This window comes from Macrotis lagotis, chromosome X, assembly GCF_037893015.1.
Source record: "Macrotis lagotis isolate mMagLag1 chromosome X, bilby.v1.9.chrom.fasta, whole genome shotgun sequence".
In the NCBI taxonomy this organism is placed as follows: Eukaryota; Metazoa; Chordata; class Mammalia; order Peramelemorphia; family Peramelidae; genus Macrotis; species Macrotis lagotis.
This window is the reverse complement of record NC_133666.1, coordinates 566,954,259-566,976,119: the sequence shown is the minus strand read 5'-3', so window position 1 is coordinate 566,976,119 and position 21,861 is coordinate 566,954,259. Positions and strand designations below refer to the sequence as shown.

At 34.5% G+C, this 21,861-nt stretch overlaps 1 protein-coding gene across 1 annotated transcript in view; it reads right to left on the bottom strand.

The window, feature by feature from the left end:
• Positions 1-21,861, bottom strand: part of PKHD1L1 (PKHD1 like 1) — a 194,951-nt gene that overhangs the window by 110,666 nt on the left and 62,424 nt on the right. The window contains exons 23-33 of the mRNA XM_074201203.1: positions 21,421-21,593; positions 19,806-19,953; positions 18,207-18,361; positions 15,633-15,755; positions 15,246-15,351; positions 13,261-13,371; positions 10,946-11,110; positions 9,165-9,286; positions 6,696-6,828; positions 5,947-6,139; positions 5,096-5,238 (exon numbers count right to left, since the gene is read on the bottom strand). Coding sequence (XP_074057304.1) covers positions 5,096-5,238; positions 5,947-6,139; positions 6,696-6,828; positions 9,165-9,286; positions 10,946-11,110; positions 13,261-13,371; positions 15,246-15,351; positions 15,633-15,755; positions 18,207-18,361; positions 19,806-19,953; positions 21,421-21,593 — 1,572 coding nt within the window. The remainder of the gene's footprint in view (positions 1-5,095; positions 5,239-5,946; positions 6,140-6,695; positions 6,829-9,164; positions 9,287-10,945; positions 11,111-13,260; positions 13,372-15,245; positions 15,352-15,632; positions 15,756-18,206; positions 18,362-19,805; positions 19,954-21,420; positions 21,594-21,861) is intronic.

The window sequence follows — 21,861 nt, the reverse complement described above, 5'->3', positions numbered from 1 at the left end:
TAAAGCTTTAACAAGATTTGAAGATGAATTCTAGGTATCCTTAAGCAGTCCGAACAACAGTACTAAGGAACTCGATTGTATGTAGAGTATAGGCAATCTTTTCGAGACTTGTTTTGAGAGCTAATATTTATGTTTTTGCCACAATCAAGAGACTGCTATCTATGTTCAGAATGAAGTCTTGTCTTTCTCCTAGAAGGGGAGGTGAATGGATTTGGGCAATGTCTTTTCATATTCTACCTATCAGAGATGATCAGAGATTATATTGTTTCTAAATTAACTAAAAGTCACTCACAATTTATTAGAAGTTTATCAGCATTTATTAATAGTGCCTACTATTAAGTGCTAAGAATTATGCTAAGTTTTGGAGAAATGTAGAAAGACAAAAAAGTTCACAGTGCAATGGAAGAGACGACAGGAAAACAATTATGTGCAAATGAAGATACAGAAAGGATAAAGTAGAGATAATTTCAGAAAGGTGGTAGCATTAAGGTAAATCAGGAAAGATTTAAAAGGAAACATAAATTCCAAGGATAAGGATATGATCATCCTGCTGTTAGTCTGGCCTTTTGAGAATCTGGAGAGCATCAAGATGAACAAAACCAGAATGAATGGTGAAGACCATCAAGTTTATAGCATATAAAGATAAATTGAAAGAATTGGAGATACTTAGCCAAAAGGTCAGGCAGTCCATAATAAATCCTTACTATGTAGCAGTTACTATATGACCTGATTCAAAGAAAGATAAATAAATCTCTGCCCTTAAGAATCTCACAATTTAATGAAAGCAAATTACTATGTGCAAACAAGCTATGTAAAAGATCAATTGGAGGCCCCTCTCTCCCACCATGAGAGAGGTGTGCCATTTTGTTAGGATATCCTAATAAAAACCATTTTAATCACTCTGGACTAAATATTCTTGAGCCATTTATAAAACCTTAGGGGCTTGTCTTGAGATATTAATGTAAATCTCTTTTCCTGGTATTTTCCAGGAAGAACACAATAAAATAATGTACACAAATGGCTTCATTTCAGGCCCACTTTCTTGGTGTTCTTTGCTGGGGAAATATCTCAAGAGATTCCTGGGAAGATTGGCCTGGGTTTGGAACTGAGAGTGATTAAAATGTTTGGAAGTAGATCCATAGTAAGGGACAATTTCCAGGGTGGCATTGGTGTCCAGAACCACCCTGGACAGATTGAGAAGTACTCCAGGTGGGAGATCTGCCCGGAAGGAGAGGTAAGAGGATGATAGGGTGCCCCGAAGGGAGGGGATTTAAGTTTCCTCTCTAGAAATTTCCCCAAAATCATAAATGGGGAAAGTTGCCTCCAGACATAGGGGATAAGGAGCCACATGACCAGCAACCAAAAGTCAAGGAAGCTAATTGGATCCAGTCTGGTGTATGAAGGTCAAGAATGTGGACTTCTCTCTTGATAACTGCAGACAGCTGATATGGGGGCTGTAAGAAGACAAGTGTTTAATAAGTCACCTGAGCTTGAGAGGATCTTTTTGGAACAGATTCAGAAAATGCAGGACATCAGATGTCTTTAGGGGAGAAGAAAAGAAAGGAGAAATCAGTTCATCTCCACCATCTTTCACATATGTGCACCTTGTTTAGTCAGGGGATCTGCATCTATAACTTCCCCTAGATTCTGTAAGTGTGACACCCCTACTTATGCCCTTCTTCTTATAGAAAGGAGGAGGAGAGGCAAGGCGAAAATGTTCTCCATTGAGAGAAAAGGAGGGAGAATATTGGGTGGCATGATTATATCTTACACAAGTCTGCATATCCTATCTAGGGAGAGTCCTATCTCTGATTTAGACAATAGGGTATTAGTAATGGTGGGAGGAGAATCTGGCTGACAGAAGTCAATGCCCAGTCTTTTGGTGTGTCTAACTGTTGAACTTGTGGTGGTCCATAGCAGTGTGAGAATTGGCCATGGGTGCCAGTCCCCCTGGATCCAGCCTAGATACTCAGTCCCTGGTCAGAAATACACTGAGGCACAGGATTCTGATCCAGAGGAGAGAAACACCAGTGACATATGACTGAGTCGATTCAGGGTGACTATTGCTTATACCGGTCTGACCAGGATATTTTCCTGGGGAGTAGCAAATGTCTGGACATGTTCAGAAGAGGGTATATAATATTCTGGACTGTATAACTTAAAGAGATAGGTGGACTGAGATTCATGTGAAATGTAATGATATAATGATGTAATGATGGATCCTCTTGTAAAGATACACAAACTGGGGGACTTATTAAAGGAAACTGTGATTATGAGTTAGTATGGACTTTCAAGTAAAGTGAAGAAATGGTCATTTAAGGAACATCACTAGATATGTTAGCTATCCTTGGGGTTGGTCCAATGGCACAAAATCAAGTATTTATTTTGTTCAATTTTGGAGCCAGGAAGATTTTTCTAAAGACATTGGTATAAAAACTTGCCATTGGAAGGAGGTACAGCACCTTTGGAAATGTACCTATAGAATGATGATTATATGACTTGTTTGGGAAAGCCCCTTAGAAGTAAGGATGAATAGTATTATCCATTTGTTGGAAAGTATTCCTAGAAGACCAACCAGCACTAAAGGGACATTATTGGATTGGTGGGACTACTTCTACACCCATTTGTCCAAAGGGTTGGTCAGGGAGCTGTTATCTAGACTTAAGGGCCTGGGCGCAGGATGGGAGTTAGGGCTATGGAACCTCAATTTATATCCTGATTAGATTATAAGTTGTAAGTGGAAAAAAATTCCAATTAGACAGGGCCCTCAACTTCCTGGCTGGCTAAGCCATGCAAACAAATCTGTTGTTTGGAGAAAGAGTGGTAAATTGAATCAAGTTGCTGCCTAAAGATAGATGACAAGTTGGTGCCTAAAGAAAGATGACAATAGGCAAATAATAAAAGATATCAGAAAGTTGACATGTGCTCCCACACAAATCTGGAAAATAGGACAGGTTCATGTCTCTGATAATGAGGAAGTAAGTAAAAATCTTGATAGGAGAAAAAGTCAGTAGTTATGTCAGTAACAAGGGCTGTGATTTAAGAAAGAAATCACTAAGGTGTGGAACCCAAATTCTTATTAAAAAAGAAGAGGGAGGAAATTGTGAGGAATACCTGGGTGTTTGGGTTTCACAAGAATGTGAAGGGAGGATTGTTAGTTTATATTACAAAGACTGGGCTCTTATATTGTTGCCTTATGGGCAGGTAGCCTAAAGCTGATCAGAAATTTAAGATTAGGTGGGTGTGCCCTACTTTTCTAAGGTGGGTCTTGACCTTTGTGCATGCTCAAGAAGATCTAACTGTTCTTGCTCATTAATATAATGAGCAGGACTGGGGAAATGTATAGGAACCAACATATCAATTAGATTTATATTCCCAGCCTATAATTGGTATGAGGGGGCAGGAACAAAGCTTGTATTTGGGGGATTTCCCCACCCCTCTCTCCCACCATGAGAGAGGTGTGCCATTTTGTTAATATATCTTAATAAAAACCATTTTTAATCACTCTGGAAAAAAAAGATCAATTGGAAATAACAGAGGCAAGACTCTAGAATTAAGAGGGATCTCTCAGTGAGGGACATAATAGCTGGGTTCAAATACCTGAAGGATTGACAAGTGAATGGGTGATTAAGAAAAGAAAAGTAGGAAAAAGAGAATAGAATGTATAAAAAGAAAATTTAAGACTGATGTTAGGAAAAAATTTCTCAACAATTTGAACTGCCCCAAAGTAGAATGAGCTGTTTTAGGATACAGTGGGTATCCCCATTTCTAGACGTTTTTGAGCAAAGGTTAGATGTAAATATTTTGGAGTAGATATTGGAGGGGACTCTTTTTCAGATATGAGTTGGGTTAGATGGCTTCTAAGCTCTTGTTCAATTCTGAAATTCAGATTCTGTGACTCTTCAGTATGTTCAACCTCATCTTAGTCAATGGTTCTGTTGACAAATTATCCCACATTCCAATTAAAATTTCATTTTGCTCATATTGATGCTCAGTCAATGGTCTGTTTTTCCCATTTGGGATTCATATTAACTTTGAGATCAAGTGGGTCTTTTTCATTTGTAAAAGATAATTAAATACAATAGAGTGCAAAGAGTCCTGGATTTATAATCAGGGGACCTATATCGTTTGATATAACAGAAACCTTCTTAATAACTAGAGACATCTAAAGTAGGGGAGAGATTACCATGATTGGGAAGGTATGTGCTTCTCCTTATTTGAAGTTTTCTAGGAAATGCTGAAAAAATGCTTTCTGGGAATACAGAAGTGGTGTCAAACTCAAATATAAGGCAGGGAGTGAGAATAAGCCATAAATAAGTATCCCTGACAGCTTCATATTGACTTAGAAAACCTCAAATTAACATTAACTACATTTTATTGTATTTTTATTCATTTTTTGGAATATTTCCAAATTACATTTTTTTTTAGGTTTTTGCAAGGCAATGGGATTAAGTGGCTTGCCCAAGGCCACACAGCTAGGTGATTAAGTGTCTGAAGCTGGATTTGAACTCAGGTATCCTGACTCAAGGGCCAGTGCTCTATCCACTGTACCACCTAGCTACCCCCCAAATTACATTTTAATGAGGTTTTGGTAGCATTCTGTATTGACACCTCTGCTATGGAAGGAATACAGATTAGACTAGATGTTTCTGAGGTCTGTTATAACTCTGAGGTTTCATAATTGTGTAATTAATTATCTAGCTTAACTGAAGCTGACAAGTGAAATGATTTACCCAATATCACATATAGAGCCAGAATTTGTACCTAGGTTCCATGAATTCAAATCCAATGATGTTTCCACCTACTTCAAGTTAGTGATTATTTTGTTTTCTTGCAAGATAGGGAAATATTCTCCTCTTTGATCTGATGTTCTACATATTCAGAAAATTATTGCCAAGTAAATGAATGAACTAAGGCAAGCCCACATACCAAAAATAAATGATTACATACAATCAAAGAAAATTGAATCCCATGACTTCACAGTATTTATATTATTTTGAAAAATTATACACTGACTTTGCTCACATGATCCATATAGCTTGATAAAAAAGGTATAATTAAAATTATTCTTCCAAGGAATAATGAAAAATCTTACCAAAGAACACATTGTTTTCATCTGGTGTTGTGCTGAATCCAAAGCCCATTAAAGTGATTTCAGAACCACCATATAATGAGCCTTTCTGTGGAAATATGTTGGTCACTTGCAAAATGTATGATATAGAAACATTTAATTCTTCACTATAAAAGAAAAATAAAGATATTTTCCATGAATATTCCATGAGCTCATAGTAAATTTTTGGCATGAAATAAATTCTTTAGGTCTGAAAGGGAAAGATGTGAATATGTAATTATTCATTATAATAGGCTAAAAGGTTACTTAATTTTATACTCACACATGAATTTATATATTTATGTATACATATATGTATACAATGCATATATATGTATATATGTGTGTATGAATAAATATCTATTTATATTTGCTTAGATAGAACAGCTCACCTCAAAATCTAGAGCCATGTTATTGCTTTTGAGACATATTTTGGGTCTTCCATAATGAAAATTGGGGCATATAACTAAAATTATAAAATTTATACATGCATATGTAAAATTAAAACCATTATCATTCTTCTCAAGTTTATACCAGCACCAATGTTACTATTATAGATTACTCTATCCTAGAGATATGCAGAAATCTATAAATCCTTATATTGCTCATTTAGTTGGAAATCTACCAATAAATAACAGACTATGAATAAAAAACATATCAATATGAGTTCTTTAGTCCCATAATATTAAATGGAAAGAATTATGGATTTGGGAAAATGGAAGCTTAAACTTTTATTTGAATTACAACACTGACTCACTCAAATTCCCAGAGTTTCATTTTGTTCAGGTACAAAACAAATTCATATTCTTTGAGGAACTCAAATTCAGAATTTGTACCTTGGTGATGCAAATCCCCAGTTTCCAACCTCTACACAAATGTCATAGTCCCCAGGAGCCAATCTGGGCAGAAGACATGTAATATCTGTAAAGTTCCAATGAAGAATGGTACAGTTTTCTCCTCCAACATGTATCATGTTCTCTGAGTGTTCATTTCCAAAATTATAGCCCTTAATAGTTAAATTTATTTCTCCTGTGATTGAAAATGAAGGGGAAAAAGTTTAAAATGAAGTATCATTAAGAATATCAAGTTTAGGGCAGCTAGATGGTGTAGTGCATAGAGTACTGGCCCTGGAGTCAGGAGTACCTGAGTTCAGGTCCAACCTCAGACACTAGATAATTGCTTAGCTGTGTGACCTTGGGCAAATCATTTAACCCCATTGCCTTAAAATAAATTTTTTAAAAAAAATATCAAGTTCAAAGTCATTGGACAGAGTCATATTTCTATAGCATTTGGAAAATTCTCAATCATTTGGAGGCAATTGAAGAATCAATCAAGAGGTTTTACCACTTGATAGAACATCCTGATAAAGGTTGCCACACAGCTCTTTCCTTTGCTATTTCACTCATAACAAAAAAAGAATTCCAAGCTATTTTACTTAAATATTTCCATCCTAATGCCATAGCTTAAAGTGAAGAACTGGTACAGCATCTGGGATGCAATTTCAAGTTATATACAAAGGAGGAAGTATCCTTTTAAAGTAACCTATAAGCAAGATTTCTTTGGATATTATGAAACAGTTCCTTACCCAACAGTATTCGTGTTTTAGGACTAAAGTATGTTATAATAGGAGTCTGTGAAATGTTGTAACTAAAAGCAGAATTAGAACTTGCATGTAATCCATTGGTCATAACAGTAACATCAAAAATTCCCTCAGTGCCCTAAAATTCAAAAGAAACATACCATAAATAACCAGAAAATGTAAATTCTTTAAATGAAATCAACTAGAAATACCCAAGTTCAGCTGTTTTCTTCAAAACACATTTATTAAGTGCCTTCTTCCATTGCACCATAAACATTAGTGATAGAAAGTTGAAAAACAAAAGAAACTTTGCCCTAATGAATCTTAACAACTGTTTTTAGAGGGGAGAATAAATAAGGTATATATAGATAAATAATAATATACATATGCAAAGTAAATATAAAGTTATGGTGGTGGGACAACTGGAAGGGAAAGATCTTATGTAAGTGGTAATGAATGAATAAAGAATGAACCTAGGGATGGCCAAGAAGCAGAGGTGAGGAGAGAGCATTCTGAGGATGGTATACAATACTGAAAAGGAATGTATTGCTGTGTCAGAAAGTAAAAGTAGGGTAATCTGTTTAAAATGCATTTAAAATTTGTAGGTGTAAAAAGTGCCCCACACCTAGCTTTCTTTTCTGTTTGTTCTCCCTAATTTACATAGACAACAGACAAAACTCAGAATTTTCTCTTCTAACATTGATACACTTAAATACTCTTAAGGAATTGTTTTTTAAAATTTAATTCACAATCAAGGTAAGGAGAGCTAGTTCTGTGAAATGATTTTTTAAAAACTATAATTAAATTTCAATTTGTCAGTTGTGAATCAGAGATTTCACAATGCAAAAATATGGATATTCATTCATTCATTTATCTATCATTTATTAAATATCAACTCTATTCAGAGATAGGTTGCAAGAATTTGCAAAAATGATCATGACAGGTTCTCTACCTACAAGGATCTTAAATATCTAGTGTAATCTAAATAAATGTTCTAGACATTATTTTAATATGTAAGTAGTAACTAAAAATAAGACTAAAATGTTTTGACTTTTCTTCCAAATGTCAATATACCTATATGTGATTTATGAATTTCCTATACTGACCAACTGCTTTCATTTTTTTAGTTATCCCTGGCAGGAAAGATACCAGACCCTGAAATCCTTTCTCAAGTTGAACTGCCCAGGATTCCAACATTACTGCCCATTACTACAGCAAGTGCAACTATGATGGACTGGACATGTTGTTAGAATGCCAGATGTCCACTTGCCAAAAAGACACTATTTTTATGGAGAACTCACACAGGGCAAGCACTGTGGTCAGAAGAAGTGATACTGAGACACTCTGTAGGTCTCATTGAAGAACTTTAGAATTGATTGTACAGCATGGGAGACACTGGCACTGGACTGCCCAACATGGCATGCCCTCATCAGTGAAGGTGTTGTACTCTATGAGAAGGGTAGAATTAACACAGTTCAAAGGAAACATGACATTCCTAAGTTTAGAATACCCAACCCAAGTGATCACATGGACTATTTATGCCCAACCTGTGGTAGAGCATTCCAAGCTCGTATTGATCTGATCAGTCACAGTTGGATATGCTGTAATTTTTCCTCAAACATAGTGATGTCATTTTGGTCTTCTTCAATAATGAAGGACAAGAACCAACCAATCCCATTCTAATGTATTGAGATCACCATTTGAGACAAATGCAAAAATTTGATGGTGTTGACTCAGTTTCCTGTCAGGAAAAGTGCTCTTTATACCTCCTGGCCCAGTATTCTACATAAAGCATATGTTGAATAAATTCTGGTTGATAAACTGATATGAATTTTTTTTAAAAAGCAGTTTATTTCCCCACCACTCAGGTATCCATGTGTAAAATAGTGGACCAATTTTGATTTTTGAAAAAACTTCCTCAGTAGCTGTTAAAAGAAGATATGTCTGTAATATTTGTGTGCCTATTAGGAAGTCTTTTCATCTTTCTGATTCTCAGTTCCCACATCCATATAATGGGAATAATCTTTGCATCTCATTTTCACAGAATTGTTCTGAAGAAAGTATTCTGTGTTTCTAAGAACACAATTAATTTGAATTATTCTTATTCTTATCCTTCATCAAAAAGACCCACATAGTAAGTTTCCGTTATACTGACTAAAGCTTGACATTCACCTGGCACCTGTGGCTCTTATGTCTCATGTATTTGGTTTAAGTCAAACAATTTTCCCCCTAAAATGTCAAATTCTATTGGGTCAAGAAGATCTCCAGTGTGTTTGTGCAAGTTTTTAATACACATAGAAACACTCTGTTTACAGTAAGAATTTCATGAACATGTCCAGGGTAATACCCAGGATTGTGTTATTTCATGTCAAGTCCTGTAGCTAGCATTGAAAGCAGAGCTTTTCCCCCATCTCTTAAAATCAAGAGATCGCTTACAAAGGCATTAGAAAAAAAGTTGAAGAACTATTTATTTACCTTTGGAGTTCTGCATTTAATCTCATTAAAATTTCCCTCAATTACAGGACAGCTTTTATTTCCCACTAATATCTTGGAATCTTCAGCAAAACCAAATCCAGACAAAGTCAGAAGAGTGCCTCCTACAAAAGGAAGGGAGAAAGGTGGGACAGATCCAGGTTAAAAGTAAGGAAATGCAATATAATACACATCTAAGGCATCATCTTGATATTCATTACAGAGAAATAATAATACATGTCTAAAGCATTATCTTGATATTGTGCTTAGGGCACACAGTTTGCTGTCATGGAATCACTATCAGGCTTATGCACTGAAATCTGGAAATACAGAGTTGGGGCTGGGGAGAAGTCTAGAGATGAATTTATAGATTAAAGCAATCTTGGAAGAGATGAATTTATAGATTATAGCAATCTGGGAAGAAACTCCAATGAACTACCAAGATTTTTCATCACTATTTGAGGGAAGACAGGACAGTACTCTCTTATTGGTCCCATTTTCCTTATTATCATACCATATATGGGAAGAGGTAAGACTAAATTAAGACTTGCTACTATCAACCTAAAATTCTGTAAATTTGATAGAAACTTAGAACTGAAGAGAGCAAAGAGGAGGGAGAGAGGTATGGAGAAGGAAAAAATAATGGAAAGAAGGAAGGAGTTAAAGAAGGAAGGAAAGGGGAAAGAAAGAAAGAGAGAGAGAGAGAGAGAGAGAGAGAGAGAGAGAGAGAGAGAGAGAGAGAGAGAGAGAGAGAGAGAGAGAAGGAAGGAAAGAAGAAAAGGAACAAAGGAAGACAAAAGAAAAAATTTTCTGTTTTTCTTGTCTTCCTTTTTCTTGTTAATTGGGTGGCAAACTGGATATAGAACACTGATCGAAAAGTCAGAAAGACCTGAGTTCTATATGACCTTAGATTTTCCTAGCTGTGTGATTTTGAGCAAGTCACTTAATGTTTGCTCAATTTTCTCAACTACAAAATGAGTTACTAATAGTACCTACTTAGCCAGATTGTGGAGGATCAAATGGGATATTTGTAAAGCACTTAACAAAGTAGGTGTTATATAAATACCAGTTTCTGCCATTGCAAATTATTATTATTAATAATAGTAGTATCTTGATCCTAAGACTTTAGTTGGTACTATACACTCAGGCACAATATTGTTTGCTATGAAAAGTGGAGTTGTTGATAAATAGACTGATAATGAATAAACTCTTTCAATACAACTGATAATACTAATATAGAAATATGCAATAATAATATTCTATGTAAATTGAAAGACAAAGTAAAAATATGGAAAGAGCACTAGAGTTGGTTATATTTCTGAAGCTTATTTACTTTATGAACATGAACAAGTTGTTTGAGCTAAGTCTTAAATTCTCATCTTTAAAATGAGGATAAATAAAACAAATTTATTAAAGATACATATTTAATAATACTTTACCTCAAGTGGTTGTTGTTAGGCTAAAAGAAGACAATAGATGTGAAATCTGGAAACCTTTAAATATTATCTATCTATCTATCTATATACATATATATATATCAACTAGTATTCCTAAATGAGAATATAAACAATAAGTAATTAATATGACTTGTGTTTTAAAAAAGAAGGAAAATCAGCCAGTCATATTCAGTTCATGTTACCTTTCATTAGAAAAACCAAGAAGATAATATTGAGTTTTTAAAAGAGATGCTTCAATTTATTCTGTTACTGTGAACTTTTGGTTTGCACTGTTCTAGACAAAATGAAGGAAAATATACAAACAATCTTTTGGTTCAGCACAATTACCTGCAAGGCTCCCTGAAGTTGGCCAGATATGCAAGATCTGTGTATTATAGGTGAAGCTAAACATTTCTTCCCCTACATGGTGTGCCAGTCCCATTTCAGCTACGGAGACAACAATTGGGAAGTTTCCTGCTTTTCCGTTAAGGATGTGACACTTAATCTCATTTTCTTGAGTTAAAAAAAAGAGATTAATTATTTTTTGCCAGATAAAATTATAGAAATGTGCATTCAATACTTTCATATTATACTCTTACATGCCTTTCACTATGTTAACTTATATAAGGAGATTATATATTCATATCTTCCTTTTAAAGATATAAAATCTTTGCAAACATTTACTGCCAATGAACAGTTTTAAACTTTAACAGTTATTTTAAAAACAACAATCCTGAAAGCAAGTGTTATTAAAAATAGCTATTAAATAGTTATTAAAGTTTAAAACTGCACTAAGACTTGTGAGATATGATGTATCCGATGTTTCATGATCAATCAGCCATTACTTTTTTGAAAAAACTGCATACAGAACACATTTAGTAAACAGAGTGATCTCCACCAACTCTTACTATTTTCCATGAAGATAATTTCAAGCAATAGACATGCATGTAAACTTTGAAAGCCAAAAGGAAAAAAAATAATTTATTGAAAAGAAATAATATATTCCATAAGGTACATTGGCCTTAGTGACCCCTGACATAGCAATGCATCATGCTATTTTAGGCAGAGGGATAAAATAATGTGGGGGATTATCAGGAAATTAACTAAGAACCAAACAGCTAATATAGGTATCTTTCTGTATAAAATTATGGTGAATCCATGCCTGAAATAAAGTAAACAGTTCTGATTGTTGTATCTACAAATTCAAGAAAGGCAATCAAAATGATCAAGCTTATGTTGCCTCTGAGAGTAGACTAAAACCCCAGACTCATAGGACCTGAGACATGGTCAGTCATAAAAATTATGAAGCCCACATGTAGCAGATGGTAAATATTCACTTGTTTATCAAATTTTTGAATGTTAAATTTAGGGATCACACCTAAACTGATGAAAGAGGTGATATTAAAAATGAATATTTTCCAAAAATTTTTCTGTTAAAAAATTTTCCAGAGAAATAAACATTTACCCCACAAAGACAGTATAGATTTGAAATACAAATAGATTTTTTTAAGCCTATAATTCTTTCCCTTCTGTCTCCAAACAAACTCATATAAAATTATACTGCTGTTTTGTTATTATAGTATTTACCTAAAGTAAGTATACTAAGTACTTTTTATCTTTCTTATCCTCAAATACAAAACAAAACAAAAAAATTGAAAAGTTTCTCACACTTCCTTAAAGGATATGAAACTTTTTGTACTTAAGAATAAAGCAAATCAACAATTTTTGCAAGCTAAAATTACAGAAATATTCATTCAACTTTCTTCTTATTGTGGCCTACCATGTCTTACATTATTTTACTCTGAAGAGGGATACCTCTAAACCTATCCTTGACCTTATTAGCCCCTTAAGTTATCATTCTCCTCCCCTTCGTGACCAAATTTTTCAGTTTAGACCCTCCCTCTTGAAATTTCTCTCAATTTGCACCTGCCACAATGGTGGCATTCTGGGATATGGCCATAAGAGTACTAAAAATAAAAATGAATTAGAGCTTCATAATGAGCTGTTAAATGAGAAAGTTTTGGGAGGAGTGAAGGGGGAATAAAGTTAGATGAGGCAGTTAGGTGGTCCATTGGAACTAGAGTGCTGGACTTGGGAATCTGGAAGACCTAAATTTGAATCTTGTCTGAGATATTTATTTCATTGTGTGACCCTGTGTAAGTCATTTAACTTCTATAAAATGGCAATAACAATAGCATCAATTTCATAAAGTTATGAGAATCAAATGATTAAGCATATGCACAGCACCTTACAAGTCATAAAATGCTGTATAAACGCTATTATTTTAGGACAGACAACTTAGCTATGTCCTTATTATCTGTCCTTTATGACATTGTTAAAGAAAGATACTAGACACAACAAGAATAACAATAGAGTAGATCCAGGGCAACTATTCTTCCACTTTGGTGTTTTTAAGACACAACTAGGACAAAAATAAGATTTTAATTGATTGATTTTATGAGGTAGGAATCAGCAAAACATGGTGGTCAACATTTCCACATACTACACTACAGAGACCACTTTGATGAAATAAATTAAATTGAAAGAGGAAAAGCATAATCCAAAGAATCTCAAATTTCACCTTAATCTATAGAAGAATTATTATTTTAATATTACAATTTAATATAATCTTAAAATTTATATGTTAAAAACATGAGACTTACCATAAGCAGAAAAAATAGGGCAATTTACTGAACCAACAGTAACTGATGTTGCTGGATTTGAAGAGAAGCCAGAGCCTGATATTGTTAGAATTGTTTTTTCTTCATATGATCCTAGAAAGATTAAATTAAGATAGTAAAAAATATAGCCTAGTATTATTAAACTATATTTTAATGCAGAGGAAAATTGTAATGAAATGTAAACAATAAAACAAAAAGTAAATCTCATCAAGAATTATAATAGATTTTGAGCAATGAAAATGTTGATTACTCTACATCACTCATAGCACAATTTTCTATATATGACCACTAGAGAAAACATGACCGCAAAACATATGAACTGAATATTTAATAAAGTAAGATAAGTAAGATTATTCTTTTTTTTTAGGGTTTTTTTTGCAAGGCAATGGGGTTAAGTGGCTTGCCCAAGGCCACACAGCTAGGTAATTATAATTATCTGAGGTTGGATTTGAACTCAGGTACTCCTGACTCCAGGGCCAGTGCTCTATCCACTGCACCACCTAACCGCCCCAGATTATTTCTTTAGGAGATTGGTTAAACAAGTTACAATTATTAGTGTAAGACACTGTTTCCCCATTTTGAATATAGGTTTAGGCACAGGGATTGAATTTACGGGTTTATTGGTACAGTGGATTCCCAAATGAAGAAATTCCTCCCTGTGATATAGGTCAGCAAATATTCTGCAATATACATTCCTGTAGATTTGACTAGAACACTGAGAGTTTAAATGATATTCCTATGGTCATCCAATCAATATGTGTTGGAGGAGGGACTTCAATTCAGATCTTCCTGGGTCAGTTATCTATCAACTTATACCAATATCATTGAAATAGAGCTATAGCTTGCTTGGTGTTGGGAGATCTTAGAACCTTAGAACCAGGAAAGATCAGGGTTCAAGTTCTTCCTGTAATACATACTCAGTGTTCCACAGACTATGAGCAAGTCATTTATTCTCTCAGTTCCCCCAGGAACTCTCTTCTAACAGGAAGTTTTCATACTCATTCCCCTAGATGAACATAATCATGTCTAAACCAAAACAAAAAATATTACCAAATAAGAGGAACAAATGCAAAAATAAGCACAAGCAGGAGATAAAAGGCAATAATGAACTCAGGGCACATCAGCTCAATTCTACTGGGAAGTTGTATAACATGAATTATTTTGAAGTGAACTGAATTATTTTCAAAAGCCCTGAAGAATACATGATTTTCCCCAGAAAGATGCATTACTTGTAAAAATGCCAAATATTTCTCATAACTAATGTAAAAATAGCACAAAGTAATATAACCAGGATAAGGCATGTCATCCAAAGAAAATCAGAAATTATTTTTATACAATCAAGCTTATTTATTGTCATTTATTATTAAAAAGGCGTTTTCCTCCTTACGATACTGATGCTAGCTTATTTTAATTCTGGGGAACATTAGGCAGACATAAATTACACTTCATCATTTTTTCTAAGTACTATCAAGACATTTCTTTGATGAAAAGACAAATTATGTACTCTACAGCTCTCAGCAATAGTTCTGGACTCACTCATTCATCAATTCTCCAGACCTGATCATTGCCTTTTATGAGAAAACAACTGTTATGCTATCATCCCTTTAGTAATAAATGCACAAAGAAAAATGCTTGAGTATATGAAGAGATGCTAATTAATGCAGTAACCCATATGGATGAAGAAAGATGCTTTGGCGTGTGGAATGAAATTTAAAGGAGATAAATTTTGCCTGCTTGAAGGTAGAGATATACAAAGCAGTGGGTTTAGCTTCAAAGAGGAGGTCTCTTTTCAATGACAGGTAATTAATTCCACTTCCTTTGCTTTCTTTGCTCAAGAACTTCATGCTTTCAGGCATATGTGAACTATTTGACACTTTGGAATGATATTGTTTTACACAATTTTCAACTGAATTAACATTTCAGTGATAGTGTTCCTCCCACTCCACATACAAAACAAAAAAAGTTACCTTGAGAAGGACTTGTGGCCAAAATTATGGGAGTGTTCATTGTATCCCATTTATATTCACAGTTACCAGAACATTTAGCTGGAAGTCCATTGATGTAAACTTCAACCTTCAAATAAAAAATCATAGGATTATAAATCATATCTAACATCCAAAAATCTCAAAAAATTGTTGAGCTAACCCAATCAATATATGGTATGTATGAATGTATACATGCATGTATACATATATATATACACAAACATAAACATATATTTGTAAATGTGTAAGCATGTGTGTGTAATATTTTATGATATAGTACATCTTAAGAGGATCTTAAATTTCTCTCCCCTCTCCCTCCTCCACTGACTATGGAAGATAAACACAACAAGAAGAAAGTTTCACAAATACCTGTGGCAATTGGTTGGATGTACGAAGTAGGTCTCCTAGTATGTGTTGTCTGAATAGGCCACCTTCAGTTATTCTTGTAGCTGTTATATTAGCCTCTTCTCCAGTGATGTTGAAATCTTTAATCTGTTTTATATACAATTACTTGATAAGAAAGACCACATAATAAATGCTAATATATTACATTCCTTGGCTTTGGGGTTTTTTCCCCAAGTAAATAGTTTCAAACATGGGAAGAACAAATCAAATAAGAAAATAAGTATTAAATGGTTTTCACTATTTCATTAATATTCTTTGATAATATATGAATTTTAGAAATTATCACTTTCTAGCCTACTAAGAAAAGCAGAGCAGGACTGTAATATTATGGTAATAGTGTGAAATTGTTTTTACAAGTAGTTGAGAAATACTCAATGACATAAATAAAAATATATTTAAAAAGAATAAAAGTTCCTTGAGAATAGGGACTGTCTTCAAATATTTATTTCCAACATTTAGCAAATGTTTGGTACATAGTAAGTTTTTGATTAATTTTTTATTCATTTATTTTCTCTCTCTCCCATGTCTTCAATATCTTTCTATCTATTGGTCCCTTTATTATTACCCACAAACATACCCAGTTATCCCTCATCTTCACATAACTATGCAATATCTCTTCTAGTTATCTCACTCCACCTGTCACTCTTTTAATAGCAAAACTTCTTAGGAAGATGGTCTACAGCCTTGGTAGCTGTACCATATATTTGCTTACCAATTCCTTACTATGTGGCATCTATTCCACCATTCTATTGAAATTGCTTTCTCAAAAGTTGCAAATTTCTATGTTTCTTTCTCAGTTTCCATTCTTTTTGACTTCACTTATAGCACTGTTGCTCAGCAACCCTTCCTAGAAACTGTCTCCTCCTTTGAATTCCATGATAGTCTCCTGATTCTCATCTTAACAATATGATTTCTCCTCAGTGGCTCTTCTGAATCATTATCTACTACTTTGCAATCCTCTCTATTCCAATCACTGTTTCTGGCACCTTACTCTTTTATTTCTTTGCTCTCTTCTCTGAGATTCTATGATGAGTCTATGATTCTCAATATCAGTGATTCCCACTATAGATTCATACCTGATTTGCATCCTAAACTCTAGCATAGGATTATCATCTAAATATTCTACTAGCACCTCAAGATCTTTATTTCCTAAAATGGACTTATGTTACCCTCCAAACCCATCTCTCCTAAGTTTCATCTCTGAGGGCACTGTCATCCTCATCCTCTAGGTTTGTAACCATGGTGACATCTTTGATTTTTCTCCTTTTCCCTCTCTCCTTCCCCTGCCCCTTCTTTCAAATCCAATCAACTGAAAAGTCTTAATACTATCTTACAGGATCTTTCCCCTTTTCTCTCTCTCTACTCTCTACCAGTCTAGTCTGGGCTATCATTATCTCTCTGCCAGACAGTTCTGCTAACTTCCTGATTTGTCTCCCTGCCACTAGTCTCTTCCTTTTCCATTCTTTCATTGCAGTTGACAAAATAGTAATTAATAATAATATTAGCTAGCACTGATCAAGCATTTTAAGACTTGTAAAGCACTTTTCAAATATTATTTCATTTTATCTCATAAAATCCCTGGAAGATAATGCTTTACCCTCATTTTACAGATGAAGAAACAGGTCTTCTTGAATCCAGTTCCAAAACTATAACCTAACTGCCCTCATAATAACATTGATCTAACTATATCTTTCCTTTGTTCAGAGCAATAACCAAACCACTATCACCCACATCAAACAATGAACACCATAGCTTGGTATTCAATACTATCTACACTCTGGCTTCAACTTTCTTTTCTATTTTTAATTCACATTATTCCCCTTTATGTTTTAGTCAAACATAACTATTATCTATTCTTTGAACAGTGACTTTGGAACAAGTAGTTAGCTCAGTGAATAGAATGCCAGAGTCATGAAGACTTGATTTAAATTCCTGATTCTAGCTGTAAAACCTGGGAAAATTCATGGAAGCTCTCTGTCTTAGTTTCCCCATCTTTCACAGGATTGTTATAGAAATTAAAAGAGATTACATACATAAAATGTTTTGCAGACCTTAAGCACTACATTCATGCCAGTGAGTATTATTATATCCTTTCCTTTCCTACTTCTGTGTGTTAGCATCCCTGGAATGTACTTTCTCCCAATCTCCACTTGTTGACATCCTGTTATTCCCTGAAAAGCTGAGCTGTGAAGGTTCAGTTTCATCATCATCCTGACTCCCCCCTCCCCAGTTATTATTGCTTTGTTCCTCCTCAAATTATCCTTGAGTTATTTGTCTGCTCTTTATGTCTGTTATGACTAACACTCATTGTGTATTGCATCTTTAGATTATCAACTTCTTTAAGGCAGGGGCTGTTTTGTTTCTGACTTCATATTCCCCTAGAAATAATGAAACCCTCTATAGAATAGGTGTTCCAAAAATGTTTGTTAAACTGGTGAACTCTAGGACAACTGGCTATACAGGACAAACTGTGCAAAATCCCAATGGTCCTGCTTGATATAGTCTAAAGAATCCTGAAGTCAATCCAAAGGACAGAACCTGCAGAAGATTTTGTTTCCCACATGAACTTCTCCACTTGATTTTCCATGAATACCCAGCACAGGTTCCTTCTCTCGTCACTGAGACTTGGCCCATTTGTGGAATACTTTGGAGTGCATACTGTAAATCCACAGCTGAAATGTCAGTAGATAGACCTGTATATACACAAGGAAGGCAAACAGCAGATGTTATAAATTCACAAAACATTTTCAAAATGTGTGAAGTTTGCATTATAAATTACTGTCAATTCAAATGTCCTTTTCCAGTTCCACCCACACCAGTCATCCTCCCTTCAAACCTCGCTCAACCCAGGCACTTCTCCACCTCCATCCCAGCTGCCTTCTTATACAAGCAACAACTCCACCCTCAGGGTCTCCTCCTCTAATTGGTGAGTTTCTTCCAGAAACCTCTATTTGAGGAAGCATCCACATCAGTCATATTCTCTTTATACAAAGTTCAGTTCATGACTCCATTACTTCTCCTTTCCTCTCACCACCTTCACTTCCTTTTATACATTGACTTTCCCAAATAGAATGCAAGCATCTTGAGAGCAAAAACTGTCTTTTTTTCTGCTTGCATATCTTTTCCCACTAATCAACACAATGACTGACCATAGTAAATTCTTAACAAATATTCTCTTTCTGTCTTATTTTTTCATCCATCCATCCATTTGTCTCTCTCTTTCAGTATGCTAAAAATAAACAACAGGTCATTTTTTTCCCTTAGAGTTCAGCATTTTCTTTTTGGTCTCAATAAGATATGTGATCAGTGTCTCACTCAAACTTGAGTCTTGGCTCATACACCTTTAATTAAGATATTAGTTAACTTTTGTTGATAACATAAATAAGCATTGTGGGTAATAATCACTGATATAGTTTAAGATGAGATAAGTGGAGAAGGAATGAAGGGAAAGGGTAATTGATGTCTTAAGATGAAATTTTTTTCTGTTTTATAAATGTTTCATTAAAAGTTAAGCCTCAAATACATTTGATTTTTTTTACTATTACCCTGAAGGGAATTTTCAAGACATGATTGGCTTGATAATTGTTTATGATTAGGCCACTATGGGTTTGTAATACATAATTGTATATATATTTGTGTATACAAGTGTGTATATATATATATATATATATATATATATATGTGTGTGTGTTTTGTGTATATATGTGTGTTTATATATATATATGTGTGCATGCATGTGTGCAAATATTAACACATATAAATATTTCATTTGATCCTCACAATAACCATGTGAGTTGGGGGTTATTATCCCCATTTTATATTTGAGGTAAACAGAGATCAGGTTACTTACCTAGGATCACACAATTAGTAAGTATCAAAGGCTGGATTTGAATTCAGGTCTTGATCCTGTGACTAGTGCTCTTTCCAATGCATAATGAGCTGCATAAAGGCACATGGGTCTGTATATATATATATATTAATGTGTGTGTGTGTGTGTACACACATCCATATACAGAGAGCATTATATATTTCAAACACATATGTGATATTTGCTCCTTTGTAACTATAAATTTATAGTCATCATTAGGAATATTTTATCCAAAATACCAAAAAAGTACTCAAGTATTTGTCTTATACCTGTAAGTACATGACCATAAGCCTGAATATCGAAGTTGCCCTGTATTGGTGGAGACGCTGCTTGAATTCTTTGAATACGAATCTGTGATTCTCCAGGCCAATTCATTCCTCTGTACACAAATTCATTTTCTGTGCTGTTAGCGATAACCTAAGATTCCAAGGTGAATATTTGTAATAATGATTAATTTTGACAATGCTAACATAATTTTCTTTCCAACCTAGCATAACACAATGATAACATTAGAGATGAGTCTAACAAGTTTAGGAATATTCAAAACATTCAGAGAAGTCTCATAGATGAAAAAATTGTACCACTGTGACTGAAGTTTACCAGACCAAAACAAATCCAGTCATCTGAATGGCAATCAGTTACTTTATCAAAACCTCACGGATTTAAGCCCACTATCAATCAATTAATTGGAAAATATTTATTGAGCAACTACAGCAAGTAGGACATTTTATGGACTACAAAGAAATACAACATGAGTAATCCTGCTGCCAAGGAGATTAAATTGATTTGAGAGTGAGTTAAGTTATAATAAATGTTCATATTAAAAAGTAAGCAACAAAGCAAAGTCACTATGGAATGAAGTGTCAAAGATAATTTTATGGAGTGGGTGGGAGCTAAGTTGACTTTGAAAGAAGGTTAAGACTTATTTAGGAGAAAAACGATTTATTTAGGAGAGCACCTACTTTTGAAATTACAAGGACTCCCCAGAGTACCCAACTTGCTGCTTATGCTTTAATCATCAATCATACCAATGCTTTAATCATCAGTCTTGAAACCTGTTTCATTATTTGGGAGAGCAGGATACAGTTCTTGGGCCTGATGGTACACATCATGAAAAATGGTTTGATTCAGAGCTCTTTTGTATGGTACTGTTTTGTAAGCTTCCATCTCTGCCAAACTCTGAAGTGTCTCTCCTCCAGGCTCCTTGTCAAGATTCCATTCTCTAACTAGTTCTCAGGCCAAATTGAAACCCAGACCATGGATCTCAATTGCAAACACAGACACTGCTTCTACCCTTCTGTCTAGTCTGGGTCTCTATGCAGAAAATTCTCCTGAATGATCAGAGTAATTTTCTGACTGTGTCCTTCTGTCTTGATTTATGGACAATGGCCATACATAATGCTAACACCACATTTTATCACTCAGTTCCAAACATCCACTCTGCTCTAGTGGCCTACCTCACTTCTATGGCTTGAATCCTCTGGATTTCCCTGTCCTGTTGCCAACTCTGACCCAGAACTGACAGGAGGAGTCTGAGCAAAGGCATAAATGTCAGGAAAGTACTTGGCACATCTATAAGTCTATTAGAATATAGTAAATATGTACTATATGCATCCTGTTGTAAACCATTATGAAAAATATTCAATTGGGTGTATATGTTTAGGAGGCTTGTTAATATTTAGAAGTCGCATCTTCTTTAAAGGGAATAAGAGCATTATTAATAACCTACATAAGTTGAGATTTTTAGTTCAGTCATTTGGGCTGGAGATACAAAGGCAAAAAAAAGGAAAAAAGAAAAATCTAACAACAACAACAAAACCCAGTCATCAAACTAATGGCCAATTACTTAGAAACAGTAAGAATTATAGCTATTTGGAGATTTACCTGTGCAAACCCTACAGCCAGTAAAGGTATTCTGTAACTACAATTACATGAAGTCATTGTCACAGTGTACTGGATGGTCACAGATGATCCAACTATTTTCGTTTGCTTCACTTGAAAGTGCTTTAAAAATATTCCTCTACTGGCCAATGCTGGAAGTCTTCTCTTTGGTACTTCTAAAAAAATACAAATGAACAAAAGCTATTAGGGAGCCCAGTCCATTAGACTGCATTCACAGGTCATATGTTGAGTGGTTAAAAGTAAAAATCTGTAAAATAACCTTCAGAAAAGCAATTCAAAAGACTTAAATTCAAATGATTTTTTACTTTAAAAAAGACCAATCACAGTTCTGGTAGCAAAATCTCTAAAGTCTATTAGTAATTTACTGAGAGAATTAAAAGAAGCTTAAAAGGGGGCTGGTGCTATCACTTCCATCTCCATGGG